At 36.0% G+C, this 14655-nt stretch overlaps 1 protein-coding gene across 4 annotated transcripts in view; it reads left to right on the top strand.

Moving 5' to 3' along the window:
* Window positions 1-14655, top strand: part of DIAPH2 (diaphanous related formin 2) — a 760781-nt gene that overhangs the window by 455943 nt on the left and 290183 nt on the right. For all 4 annotated transcript variants that reach the window (XM_056124107.1, XM_056124108.1, XM_056124106.1 and 1 more), the window contains one exon: window positions 3983-4108. In XM_056124107.1, the coding sequence (XP_055980082.1) occupies window positions 3983-4108 (126 nt within the window). The remainder of the gene's footprint in view (window positions 1-3982; window positions 4109-14655) is intronic.

Raw genomic sequence — 14655 nt, 5'->3', positions numbered from 1 at the left:
TCTTTCTTGTTCCCAGCAGGATTTGATATATTTTGTTCTTAGCTAACAATTAGACCATTGGATAGTAATATGTTGGTTTTTTTTTCACTCAGTGTTTATTCAGTCTTATGTGCAGTGCCAGTAAAGGGGGGGAAAAGTCTCAACTTGAAGAAAGCAGTAAGAATATAATTCTCATGATTAAATTGTTAGAGCGTCCGTCCCAAAAGGGCCAGAATGCATGCTTTGTATTAAGTTTCAAGCACCGCATGGCCCCCTTATATTGTATGTTGCCTCCCAATCTCAATAATAAAATGAAATAATTAAACAGGATTTTACCCAGTTGAGTCTAAGACTTAAAAAAAGTAGTTTTAAACATTAAGAACTGTTTTAAACCTGAAAAAAATGTTTCAAACTTTAAAAATGTTTTAATCCTTTTAAAAACAATACATTATTCCATTGAAACTCTTGGAAAGTCAAAGTTGTATATGATGGTGAATACTAAAGGATAATAAGGAGATCTATACAGCTATGAAAGGATATAATATTTCAAGCCAAAACCAGAAACTCAAACCCATTTGTTATATTCAGGTTAGTGAACATAAGACATAAATAAAACTGAAAGCAAAATTTCAATCCAGGTTTTAAAAGCACAGTTATTCCTTGCTAAATATTTACATCTATAAATGATAGTTAATTTAAATTAAATCATTAAACCATTCATATTATGAAAGCCTGACCTTGGAATTTATAATTGAAAACTCAGTAGAGACAGGAAGTAAATCTTAGGGGCGCACAATAGATTTGCTCCTTATTAAACATTTGGCTGCAAATACAAATCATGGGACATTAAACAATTAAGGTCATACACTGGATTCTGTATTTATGGTTGAAAATTTGTAAGTACCATACTTTTGGTAATACAAAAGATGGAAAAAAAACTGTTTCTAACTCTGTTTATTGTTCCAAAACTACTCATTAACATATGCTCACTTTTTTTCTTTCTAAGATCATACCCTTTATTAGGCAGCAATATTCTGCTAATGGAGAAAAGAAATGAGCAGTTTGCAATTATGTAAATAAGACAGTTTTTCTGTTTCAGAAAAGTAATAAAGAGAACTATCCCCCTTAAATGAATAAAATCTTAAATAAAATTAGAATTTCTGTACCTCACTATTCATTAAAGGATAACACTGCTAACAATTTACAAAGAGGAAACTGTAGATATGCAGTAAAACAAAAATGATCTTGGTAAAATTGAGATTTCTCTCTATATGTCATGCTGAAAAATATAGCTGAGAGCTGGTCTTTGGAAGATCAATGAGGGATTTCAGCATGAAATGTGATTTGCATATTTAAAGGCTCGAAATTGTAGCTTATTTTCCACAGCACAAAGAGTAAGAAGTAGCATGCACAGATGTGCCATTTTCCATCTATACACTGCAGAATTTACCTGTTTATCAAAAGATCACTGTTTCTTTGATTTCCAGAAACAAAAATGCTTGTGTGTCAAGTTTTTAAAAGCTATTTAATTGTATGTTCACCTTTGCAGCTGTGGCTATTTTTATATCCAGTATGACACTGCAGTCTTCTGTGGATATGTGTTAATGCATGATATCCTACAACCACTGTTTATTTGTGTTCAGGATATTAGTCATATTAATTAGTTTCTAATTGCATTCTGTATCTATGTTAGCTTTGGGAACTTTAAATGTAATTGGAGGTTTTAAGTTTAATTCATGGAATCAACGCGAGATATGATGACATCAGTGTTCAGAGAATACAAAATTTTTCTCCAGAGGCTTTTGTGAAATGGATTGTATAAAGAACAGTTGCAGTAATCAAAATAATGACAATTGACAAACAGTGGTACTATTGGGAAAAGAAGTATAACCAGAATGATATATTCCTAGTAGTATTTTTAGGTTTTGGTTTGAATATGTTGCTTATTAGCCTATGTCACATCCAATTGGATATTTAATTTTATGAAAATAAAGATTGTTTCCTGAATAAGAAATAAGAGGTTGATCATTGTATAATCGAAACCCAAGCACAGAAATTTATAAATCTACAACTGTACCTCATGGTGTTTCACTAATAAAAATAAAAAAAATTAAAAAATTAAAAAAGAAAGAAATGAGAGGTTGGAAATTGTATATAGAAATTTGGCAGTCATCAGCAGATTAATCTTTTTGAAATCCCTGATGTAAAAGCAGTTCATTGAGATAGTTTATATAGAAATAAACTGAGGTTCTTAGGAATGTTCATACCTAGATGAAGAAAAATACATAGTAGAGACCAATGAAATACTTTTTACATATTTGTCTATAAGAGAAGAAATGGCTATTTGGAATTGAAGCATAATTATAAAATTAAGCTTAAATAGTTTTACATTTTTCAGTCATTTCTTTCCAAATACATGGAAGTCCTCAAATATATCACAATAAAATTACCCCAGCATTCTATATATTATGAATCAAATGTTAACCATAATCATTTTATGTGTCAATAAAAATCAAATATCCCTGCTGAAAATTAGAGGCATTCATGTAAAAGTTTCCTATAAAAAATGTAGTACTTTAAAATTTTATACTTAATAACATAATGCTGTCATGTTTAGTATTGTAGCACTGTAATACTTAGTACTGTAAGTTAAACAAAAAATGACGGTGAAAAAGGAATCATTTTGAGAAATCTGGAAAGATTGAGTTTAGTAAAAGTTTGACTATAATAATTAAAAATGTTTTTAATGAAAAGTAAAAAAAGGATGAAAGTGTTATGAATATTTAAAATATCTAAATCTATATAAAATATCTAATGATAGTGTTTAAGGGGAATGTTGTTTTGTCAGTATGAACATGCATGTGAGTGTGCTGTGGGGTCTTCAAAATTTTCTTTCTTTATCAACAGTGGCTTTTCATATTTGATAAAATATAAAAATTAATTAAACTAATTTTTTACTAATTTTCATGATGAAAAGATAAAATCTTTTCATCATAAGTACAATCACCACAATACAATCTTACAGCAGTTTTTATATCTAAGAATATACATTATTTCTATATCTTTGAATTTTTTGTATTAGTGAAACACCATGAGGTACAGTTGTAGACTTTCATGCTTGGGTTTCAGTTATACAATGATGGAGTACCCATCCCTCCACCAGTGCCCATTCTTCACCACCAATGATCCCAGTAGCCCTCCCAACCCCCACCCTGCCCCTCCAACCCCACCCTGCCTTGTGGCAGGGCATTCCCTTTTGCTCACTCTTTTCTTTAGGTATTGTGGTTTGCAATAGAGGTACTGAGTGGCAATCGTGTTCGGTATATCTTTGTATCTTATTTTATTTTCAATATTCAAGTTTGAGTACATTCTATTATTATTCCCATCAGAAATACTTTAGTGCTTTGTTTGAATTTCAGATTGACTTTTTTTCAAGTTTAAGATTTTTTAATGTTTATTGTGGTAACACTGGTATTCATGACTGTATTCTGTTCTGAGGTTGGGGAGGGGGTATTGTATGTAATTTCATGCCTTTTCAAAGTATATATTCTCTAAAACATCACCAAAACACCAAGCTTCTGCCATGATCTATTGTGTCCCTTCTCCTTCCTCTTCTGGACCTTTCTCCTGTATTCTGAATTCAAAATTTTGTTTTCCTTCAGTTTTGTCTGTTTCCTTCTGCATACCCTACATATAGGTGAATTCATCTGACAATTTTATTTTAATCAAATATTATTTGTTCTATAATAAGTATATGTAGAGATGAATCCTTCTGAGCTAATTGACTAAACGAACATTGACAATCTCATATAAATCATTATGATTTTCTGTACCGTATTATATATTTTTGCTTATTTTACAGAGAATATTTTTATGAACAGAAATTAAGAAAATATATGCTGGAATTATTCTCTACATTAAAAGAATACCTTAGTTGAGGACTATTTAATTTTTATGGCATACTTGAGAAAATATTCTAACCACTTTGCATATTATTATTTAGTTTCAGCTCAAATTCTAAAGAGTAACCTTGTGGCAATGGAAAAACATATCTCTCATCTGGAAAGTGACCTCGAGAAGTTCCCAGAGGCAGAAAATCAACGTGATAAGTTTGTGGAAAAGATGACAATATCCTTTATTTAAAGTTTTTATGTTTTATTTTCTATGCATGTCTGTATGTCTATTTCCCTTCATATTCCTAGGTATGTGCTCCAGCATTCTATCTACTGTATAGGGTTACTAAAGTTAATATTCTATTCACGTATCTGCATAAAATTGTATGTAGATTCCTTTTATATTAGCATCAACATTCATTTTGCTTTGAAGCAGTGGGACAATGACATAAGAAAATGATGGTGTTTCTAAAAGGAGAATTTTGTTTGAAGGTCCACAAATTACTCAAGGTATGTCTTATGAAACAAAACAAAGTATACTTGTTAATGATGAATTGATGAATTGCTTAAAAGTAATGGTCAACAAGAAAAATTTTGACAGAATTTTATTATTTTTCCCCTTCCTGGCTATGGCTAGGCATTTTCTGTGGGCACAAGCATTTTCAAGAGGATGAGTCATGTCAGTAGATTGAAAGGATTATGAAGGACAAAATGAGGGCACAGATGAAAAGATAGAAGTTATGGTCAATAGACCCAAACTATTAATTAATTGCGATAGTTATAAAGCATTAAGATTTTTCAAAAAAAATTTAAAACGTTTTTGAAACCTGTGTAGCACAGCGGTAAGGCGTTTCCCTTGCACGCAGCCAGCCTGGCCAGGCCGGGTTCGATTCCTCTGCTCCTCTCGGAGGACCTGGCAAGCTACTGAGAGTATCTCACCAGCTTGGCAAAGCCTGGCAAGCTATCTGTGACCATATTCAATATGCCAAACACTGTAACAAGTCTCAAAAATGGAAACGTTACTGGGCCCACTCGAGCAAATCAATGAACGGGAGGACGATGTTTGTTTGTGTTTGTTTTTGTTTACATATAGCGTATTATTATACATCACAAAAATTTTTCCCCCCTTTTTTTTTTATGGGGGCTGGAGCGATAGCACAGAGGTAGGGCGTTTGCCTTGCACACAGCCAACATGGCCGACCTGAGTTCGATTCCTCCGCCCCTCTCGGAGAGCCTGGCAAGCTACCGAGAGTATCTCGCCCACACGGCAGAGCCTGGCAAGCTCCCCGTGAAGTATTCGATATGCCAAACACAGTAACAACAAAGTCTCCAATGGAAACGTTACTGGGCCCGCTCGAGCAAATCGACAAACAACGGGCGGGCCTTTACCTTTACCATTTACAAAAATTTGTGAAAGAACTTGAGAAATATTACTTAGCTCAATGTTAATTCTATGCATTAGAAATTGATGTTTCATTTTTATTTTCTTGAATTAAAACCATATCCTCCGCTCCTTGCTTAAACTTAATATTTTCAACTGCAGATTGATTCACCACTTTATATCTATTGATGAAATAAATGCTGTTAATACTCTTATTTGACAATAACTAAATCCCTTCAGTGACAATTGGTATTCACCTTGTTTCAAAGTTAAATCTATTGCTGTTTTTCTTCTATAATGTTTTCTCTTAGGCCTAAAATAAATTTAAAATACTACGCTTCGGTAATTCAATTATGACCTTTATTTGGGTCAGAGTTAGAATCCAGTGATTAGAGCCTTGCATGTTGCTAACTCATGTTCAATTCCTGGCATCCCATGTGATTCCCCAAGCACCACCAGGATTAGTTCCTGAGCACAGAGCCAGAAGTAACTTCTTACCATCTCTAGTTTGGCAGAAAACCCAAGGAATGTCATTTATATGATTTTTCCCTTTCATGACATTTCTATTCATGAATTACTACTATGATTCAAGTGCTGTTTTACTGATATGAATGCTTACATAAACAGGAATATTGGAAATGTATGCTTGTGAATCATTAGAGGCAGGAGATCCTCAAAAATGGAATTTCAGAACTGTACATATTCGGATACTTAATATGAAGTTTTCATTTTATTATAAAATTACTGGTTAGATTTAGCTTTTAAACATATTAATGTTGTCCATTGGCTGGTAAAACTGCACACAGTTTTTACCTTTTGGATTTGGTTCTTCCCGCATATATTGAATATAATTCCTGAACCCTTGTTGTGTTTTATTTTTTTCCTTTTCAAGTTCTAATGTTTTATTCTGTAGTTCATTATGTCTACACAGCAGCTTCAAACATTAAGGAGTCTTTGTTGCTCATTAGAAAAAGAAAAGTAATTTAAACCCCTCATGAACTTGGCCTAGATTCCTTATTTTATATCTCTCTCTAGGCAGGTAATTAAGAATTTAGAATGAAAATTCACAGCATTTTGTATTTGCATTTTAGAGATGAATGGTTATTCTTTATTTCAGTGGCACTAAAGTGTGACTCTGTCCATAATGGGATTGAAAACCATATTAAAATTTGTGGGCCTATTACTTATTATATTTTTATGTAATCAACAATTTATTTTATAGAAAAATGAATTTTCAACTAAACTGGTTGAAAATTCCAAATTGATGGAGCACGATGGTAGAACCATTAGTCAAAATTTTATTGCCTTGGAACACTGAGAGTTTTGATGTTCTAGAAAATGGCAAAATGCATAATTATCATGTATATTATTAAAAATAAGAAAATTTCATATGTTGCTATATATAATGAGATTTTTGGTGCCTACATCTAATTTTCCTAGTCTTTATTTTTGTGTGTGTGTGTGGGGGGGGTGGTTAAAAAGCATATCCTCTCATAGGTGCTTAAGGTTTATTCCTGACCCAGTGCTCAAGGAACTATCTGATTCTGTGGATAAAATCAGGGTCAACCACAAAGCAAGTTTCTTAACCTTGTACTATTTCTCTGGAAACTATTTTTCCCTACTCTCTGGCATTCTAAAAATCATTTCACTGTGCAATATTTACTACTGTTTTAAAATTAGAATCATAATTGTATTTCTAGAACCAGATTCTTTATTCTAGGTGACATTTTCAGTGTTTTTGTTCTCTACCAATAAATTGCTTTGCTCAGGTCATTGGCCCAGTAAATGGAATCTACTGACACAACTCTAGGGGCACTTTGTCTTGACAGTAACCTTACCTATTTATACAATAATCTTACCTACTAACAGAGAAATCTCTGAGTTAAAAATAAAACATATGAGTAGCAATGCCACTTCCGTGGGCCTTCAAAACAATATCGATGCTATAGCTCGTAGAAATAGTATGAAGACCATTGAACCAAATTCAAGTTGTGCCCAGTTCCTTAGCATTTTCCCTATATTCATCTTAATCTTTCACAATATTGAATAAGCATGTAATAAGCATTACTAGACCATGGGAATAAAATTGGGGATAAAGTAGAAAATTAAACCTCAAGCTCTTGCTAGTCTGATATTTGTATCTTTGTATCGGTGATCCCATGGCCATGACCATCGGTAGTATGTTAAAAATGTATGTTCTTGGGCCTTGCAGAGTGTGTGTGTGTGTGTGTGTGTGTGTGTGTGTGTGTGTGTGTTTTAGAGATGATGGGGGCATATCTAGGATCACCTTGGTTTTTTTAGGATGCTTTGTGATGTCAGAGAACAAAGTCAATTATCTGCACAGCTCCTCAAGAGGTATTGTATAGCTGTAATCAGTGGATAGCCGTCTAATCTGAGACCCTACTTAGCTCTTCAAAAATTGTATCATTAAATAGTAAAATGCTGTGATTATAGTCATATCCTTCATAGAAATCTTCACTTTTAGGCAACACAAAATTGCCTTTAAAGCTTATTTGTAAAGTGTACTCTGTTTTAGAGTCAAAATGAGAGCACAGTGGGTAGGGCACTTGCCTTCCTGAGTCAGATCCAGATTCGATCCTTGGCACCCCACATGGTTCCCAAGCCTAGCAGAGGTGATCCCTGAGCTTATTTGGATGTGTCCCTAAGGGAAAAGATTTAATCAGTTTTAAAAGGCTATATATGCTTTTAAAACTATGTAAATATAATATTGATCAAAAGGAATAAAGAAAAAAACCTTTCATGTGAAAGCTAAGTTTAGCCCAGACTTTTTTCTGTCACCTGAAAAATGGTATTTTTAGAAGTAAATTCATCACCTCTGTCTCCTGTTCTACACACAACATACACATTTTTTTCTCACTAATGATAAGGAAGAGCACGGCAGAGGGGACCAAAGATAGTTCAAAGGGCTAATGTGCATGTGGGAGTCTCAGGTTTAATTTCTAATTCTGAAATGGTTCCCCAGCACCAAGTTGAACAACCCCTAAGCACCCAGCCTGATGTAGCCCAAGATCACTGATGGGTTAGTAGCCTCAGATAAGTTTGTGTGTCTGTTTGTGTCTTTCTGTTTTCTTTCTGCATCTGTGCATGTATATACATATATAGAATAAAACAAGAAAACTGAATTTTATAAGGGTGAAAAATGAGCATAAGTGAGAAAATTTATCAGTCACAGGATTACATTCTAAAAGCAAGGAGGGATGGATGAGGAAACAGTACTGTGTATATGTAAATATGTGTGCACATTATTTTACAATATAGATGACAATGTTTCCAAATTTCTAATTTCTGATGGCAGTTGGGTAGTGGAGGTCAGCTGCCAGGGATGGGTCCCTTGGAGCAGGGAAGGCTCTCACCCGCCCCACTCTGAGGTGTCCCGGGTGAAAACAGCCTGGCCCAGAGTCCGGTGGCATGGTTTGGGGAACTTCATTTTATGCTCCTTTCCGGGAGAAGCAGCCATGTGTTCTGGAGGGTGGCGGGTGAGGAGATTATCTGGTGCCAGCAGGGAGTGGCTTCTGGGTGTGACCCCTGGGTCACCGGAGATTGGGGGAAGCAGGCAGAGGATCTCTGCTCCCGGGTCCCGTTGAGCCCAGATTCTAAGACACAAAGTTCTGCATTACCTGGGCTCTGTGGGACTTTTTTCATGTGTGAGGCTCAGCCAGAGCATCCGAAAAGCAGCCTGTAGCATGGCCACTGTTGAGTAGTGAAGGTCGTCTGCCAGGGCTGAGTCTCTTGGGGCGGGAACGGCTCTCACCTGCCCCACTCTTTGAGCACCCCAAGTGAAAACAGCCTGGCACAGAGTCCACTACCCAACCACCACCATGCTCCAGACTGCTTTCCAGCAAAAAATAATTCCCCTTTAATTTACTATGCAATTTAACTTAAACATTTTAATATTATGTTATGAATATAATGACAAAACACTAACAATACGATGTTTTAGGATATTAGAAATTTGGAAACATTGTCATCTATATTGTAAAATAATGTGCATACATATTTGCATACACACAGTACTGTTTCCTCATCCATCCCCCTTGTTTCTAGAATGTAATTCTGTGACTTATAAATTTTCTCACGAAGCAGCCATGCGACACATCATAAGACACTTCCTACCCATTTTCCATAATTACCACGCCATATTTGATGGGGTTCAGACAGGAGGCAACAAATCATACAGAGAGATACATAAATATATTCCTTTCGGAGAGCCCGGCAAGCCACCGAGAGTATGCTGCCCACACAGGCAGAGCCTAGCAAGCTCCCCGTGGTGTATTTAGTATGCCGAAAACAGTAACGACAACAGGTGTGATTCCCCTGACCCTGAAAGAACCTCCTATCATTGGGAAAAGACGAGTAAGAAGGGGCTGCTAAAATCTCAGGGCTGGGAAGAATAGAGACGTTACTGGCACCCACTCGAGTAAACCAACAAACAACGGGATGACAATGATACAGTGATATTGTGATTATTTTTTGCAGGGGAGTTGGTCACAATCAGCAGAACAAAGGGCTTACTCCTTTATTTGTGCTTCGGTATCATACCTTATGGTGCATTAGGAATCAAAAGTGGTGCTAGGAATTGAACCTGGGTTCACTGCATGAAAGACAAGTTCCTCAACCCCTGGACTCTCTCTCTCTCTTTCTCTCTGCACTGCTATTATGAAAATTAAATTTTAATAAGTTATGAAATTATTGTAAAAATATTATTATAAAATAATGGACTATTGTGTCAGAATCTGACTAATTTCATAAACTTGAACTTTATAAAAATGTTTCTATTTATTAAATAAGGAGCATTTTCAATAGCTGAAGATAAAATTGACCTGTTAATTTTCCCTGCATTTTTTTTTACTAATTTGAGTTTTTTCAGGATAATTTCTGTGAACTGAAATGTTATTTGCTAGGTCCAGTGAGATAGTACAAGTGATTAAGGAGCATGATCCCTCAATACGGAACACAACTGGGTATAATCCCAAAACCTCAGTGAAACATAAATTACTTTTTAATTGCCAGTGCTTTATTGCTTTAAAATAATAAATTTCTAAAGGACATTTTTTGTCGTTTAAGGTTGCCATGGGCAAGGGAAACTACCTTCTAGTTTCTTTTGGACTGATCAAATCAACTACACATCTCTTTCATATGAGAAAAACAATTACACATGTATGGAAATTATACATGGTACAAATTCCTCAATTAAATGAGAAAAACTCAGAGTTTATATCTTGATTTAAGTAAAGTGGTAGGATGTGGATCATCAGGGAGAGGGGTGGCGGGGGGAGTCTCAAATGATGAGGAGTCCATGGCTTCACATGATACAACCTCGCCTGTTTCCTAAGCTGGAAATAAACATGTGTTCCCTCTTTGCCCCACTAGGGATACTGGAACTGTACAGTGGTAGTAGACTTGGGCGCAATTGGATCTTTCTGTTTATTAGCTTAAAAATAGATTTTCAGAGGGTACTGATTAATTTTTTTTTTGCATAAAATTGCGTGATAGATCCATCAAGTTTGGGAACCTCTCTAGGTGTTTCTCCTATCTTAAGATAAATTACTCTGATTTTTAAAGGTTTGGAGAGGAAAGGATGTTTGCATTGGAGGGGACCGACCCATCTCCTTTGCATCGCATATTCTCCCTCTAGCTTCACCAGAAGTGTACCCAGAGACCAGAGCTAGGAGCAAGCCCAGGGTGCCCCCTAATCCCCCAAAGATAAAACAAAAGCTAGGGGTGGGGAATAGCTCAATAGGCTGAGTGCATGCTATGTATGCAGGGGATCTGAGTTTGATCCCTGAAGGTGCAGGGTTTCCCAGGTTCGGCAGGGAGTGACCCCAAGCACAGAGTTGAGAATAGGCCCTGAGTACTTCCAGGGAACCCTGACAAATACTTTTTACAAATCAATTTATTTATGGCCATGACCGTAATTTGGGGTAGGTTTTCTTTTTAAAGGATATGTTACCAGTTTATACTGAAGTACTTAGAGCTCAAATTGTTCTTATCACCATATATCAAGGATGCTTCTCTTAGGAAAAGTCTGACTCATTGTTCTGTGTGTGAGTGTGTGTGTGTGTGTGTGTGTGTGTGTGTGTGTGTGTGTGTGTGTGTGCGCGCGCATATTGGGGAGGGAGGGTGTCATTTTTGCAAATGTTCACATGTAGAAAAGCAAATTGATTTAGAAAACTACATGTATTGAATCCTGCTTTACTTTTCTAAAGGAAGATTCTAATATATAATATTTCTGGAGGAATTGGAATTACTTTGAGTTAAATTGTGTAGGTATTTGAAATACACAGTACAAACATTTCAAGCAACAATTGAAATGGTAATGACAGTAGAATTGCAACACTTTAGTAGATACAGGATGCCAGTTACATTCCTAAGAATATATGTGATCCTTAAAGTGGTCCTATTATTTAGATACTATTATTACTCTCATTATAAATATGTAAGTGTTGAGGCTACAGAGAGGTTCAAAGACTCAAGTATGTGTGTGAAATGTACATTAAAAAATCCTGTTAATGAGGGTCAGGATTCAAGTCTTGGTCTTGTATTCCATATTGTGTGTTCTTGACCATGATTTTATGTACCTCTGAGATCAAAATGCTTTGGAAATATGAGGTGATTAATATGCACTGTGAGGCCATTGCTTCTTTTTAAAACTGCCATGTGAGAAGATTTTTCTTATCAATAGGCATGTAAACTCATTTTAAAAATTAGCTACTTACTTAAACCATCTCTTCCAGAAATCCATTTCTAATAATAGCAAACAAAATTAATTTCCCTCATAACACTTTAATGCTTGTATTATAGTGCTTGATGGCTTGCCTATTCTTGGCTTCTATGCTTGTTTGTTTTGCACAGTGGGTTATAAAATCATTGAGAGATAGATTCTTATTTGTTGAGTATCCTAAAACAAACCTAATCCAATTCTTTTCAGAATATGGTTTTATTTGCCTTGTTATTCATTACTGGGCCACACCCCGTGTTACTCAGTGACTGTTCCTGGCTTAGGAGTAATCTCTGACAGTGCTCCAGAGACATTAGTGGTGCCAGTGATTCAAATCAAGGTCAATGCCTCATGAGCAAAGGGAAGAAGGCAGCTGGAATAGAGAAGGGATCACTAAGAAAATGATGGCTCAAGGAACCGGTCGGGATGGGAAATGTGTGCTGAAAGTAGGTAAAGGACCAAAAAGGATAACCTCTCAGTCTCTGTATTGCAAACCATAATGCCCTAAAGTAGAAATAGAGTATGGGGATTATTTTCTGCCATGGAAGCAGGGGGAGGGTGGGATAGGGGGGTTATGCCAGGGATATTTGTGGTAGGGAATGTGCACTGGTGGAGGGATGGGTGTTTGATCATTGTGTGATTATAACCCAAACATGAAAGCTTGTAACTATCTCACGGTGCTTCAATAAAATTTAAAAAAAAAAAAAACAGGATCTTTTACATGCAAGGCCCAAGTGCCTTACCTCCTGTACTATCTCTTTGGCCTAAGAATGTGTCTTTCATAAATGTTTATTTAAGTACATTAATTTGTTACATATATTTGCTGCTTTAATTTTGAGTGAATTAGATATGCCAAGCAAATTTGTTTGGATGACAGATTCTTAAATTCTTTTTCCATTTAGAAAGTTTCTTCAAATGCAATTTCTAAGAGTTAAATTATCCTTGTTACTGTTACTGTGTTTGGCATATCGAATACTCTCAGTAGCTTGCCGGGCTCTCTGAGAGGGGCGGAGGAATCGAACTCGGGTCGGCCATGTTGGCCGCTTGTAAGGCGAACACCCTACCGCTGTTGTACTTCTTAATATAATAAATAAAAATTAGAAACATATTAGACACCTTTTGCCAAAACTCAGTTGACAAAATAATGAAATGTTAGACTTAATTCTAAGGTTCAGTGTATGTGTAGAGAGTATACGTCTAGTTCAAGAATATTGGGATATATTATTAAGTAGTAGTTTAAAATATTTTGCTGAGTTCTTTGTTTTGGTTGCGGGTTGGAGGTATTGGGTCACACAGGGCAATGCTCAAGGGATTTCTCCCAGCTGTACACTCAGCAGTTACTCCTGGGATGCTGGGAATTAAATCTGGACTGATTGTGAAAGACAAGTATCTTACCCACTCTACTACTGCTCTATCCTCGGCATCCTATTATTGGAATGTGTTTGTTTCATTTTAAGTTTATTTAATATCTTAATTTAAATAAGATCCTTTCAAAGTGGTGTGTGTGTGTGTCTGTGTTTGTGTGTGTGTGTGCTATGGCATATGCCTTGCATTACCCAAACTTTGTTCAATAACTGGAATTACTTATTGTTTTCTAAAGCCCCTCCTGGAGTGACCCCTTAGCACAGAGACAGGAGTGAAAGAACGATTTGGGTCATGCCTTGTGCTTGCAGAAAACACAAAAGACAAAATAAAATACCAATAATATAAGTTTGCCTCATAATTACTCATCAAACCATACTGTGTGCAAGTGTTAGTGTGCAAAATAATCATTGTGTGCTCCTAGTGTTACACAGCCTAGACAAATAATTGTGAAATTGATGAGAAAAAGTAAGGATAAGTTTCTTAATGACATGTGTATCTCCTGTGTACATGAAAGACCCCTAGAAAAAATAAGTAATTTAATCCTATGACTCTAGACACTATTTTCTTTCTTTTTTTTTTGTAGTGGATATGGGCACACCCAGTGATTCTCAGAGCTTACTTCTGGCTCTGCACTCAGGAATGATTCCTGGCAGTGCTCAGCATCCATACTGGTTAGTCACTTGCAAGACAAGTGTATTTCCCACATAGCAATATCTCTTCTTCTCCAGAAGTCATCTTTAAGTAAGTGTGGTTAACGTAGAAGATATAGGGAGGAAGAAAGGGACTTCAGTTGTGGAGGTTAGCAAAGTACGTAATGTAAGAAAAGTATATAAAAATATAAGTTCTGCTGTCTCCACTGAAAAGAAAGGGATTCTAGGATGATACCATCGGGGATGCTGTTTGCATGTATATGTCTCTGATCTGGCTGCTGCCTTTAGGATCCCTTCTGTGAAATTTACCATTTAAAAAGTGTTTTGTGTTTGTTTTGGGCCCATACCTGGTGGTGTTGAGGGGGTTTCTTCCTGGCTCTGCACTCAGAGATCATAGGAGACTGTAGTGGATGCCGAGATAAAATCCAAATCTGCTGACTAGCAGGCAAGCGCCCTTTCCACTGTCCTATCGCACTGGCCCCAAAATTGTTTTCACAAATCTTTATAAAAAGTATTGTTGACATGTTTTGTTAAAATATTTTTGTTAACACATTTAAATATATTTGGGGGCTAGGGAGATAGCACAGCAGATAGAATGCTTGCCTTGCATAAGGTTAGCCCAGATGTCACGAGACATAAATCAAACAT

This window comes from Sorex fumeus, unplaced genomic scaffold (genome assembly GCF_029834395.1).
Source record: "Sorex fumeus unplaced genomic scaffold, SorFum_2.1 ptg000050l, whole genome shotgun sequence".
In the NCBI taxonomy this organism is placed as follows: domain Eukaryota; kingdom Metazoa; phylum Chordata; class Mammalia; order Eulipotyphla; family Soricidae; genus Sorex; species Sorex fumeus.
This window is presented reverse-complemented; position numbering and strand designations above follow the sequence as displayed.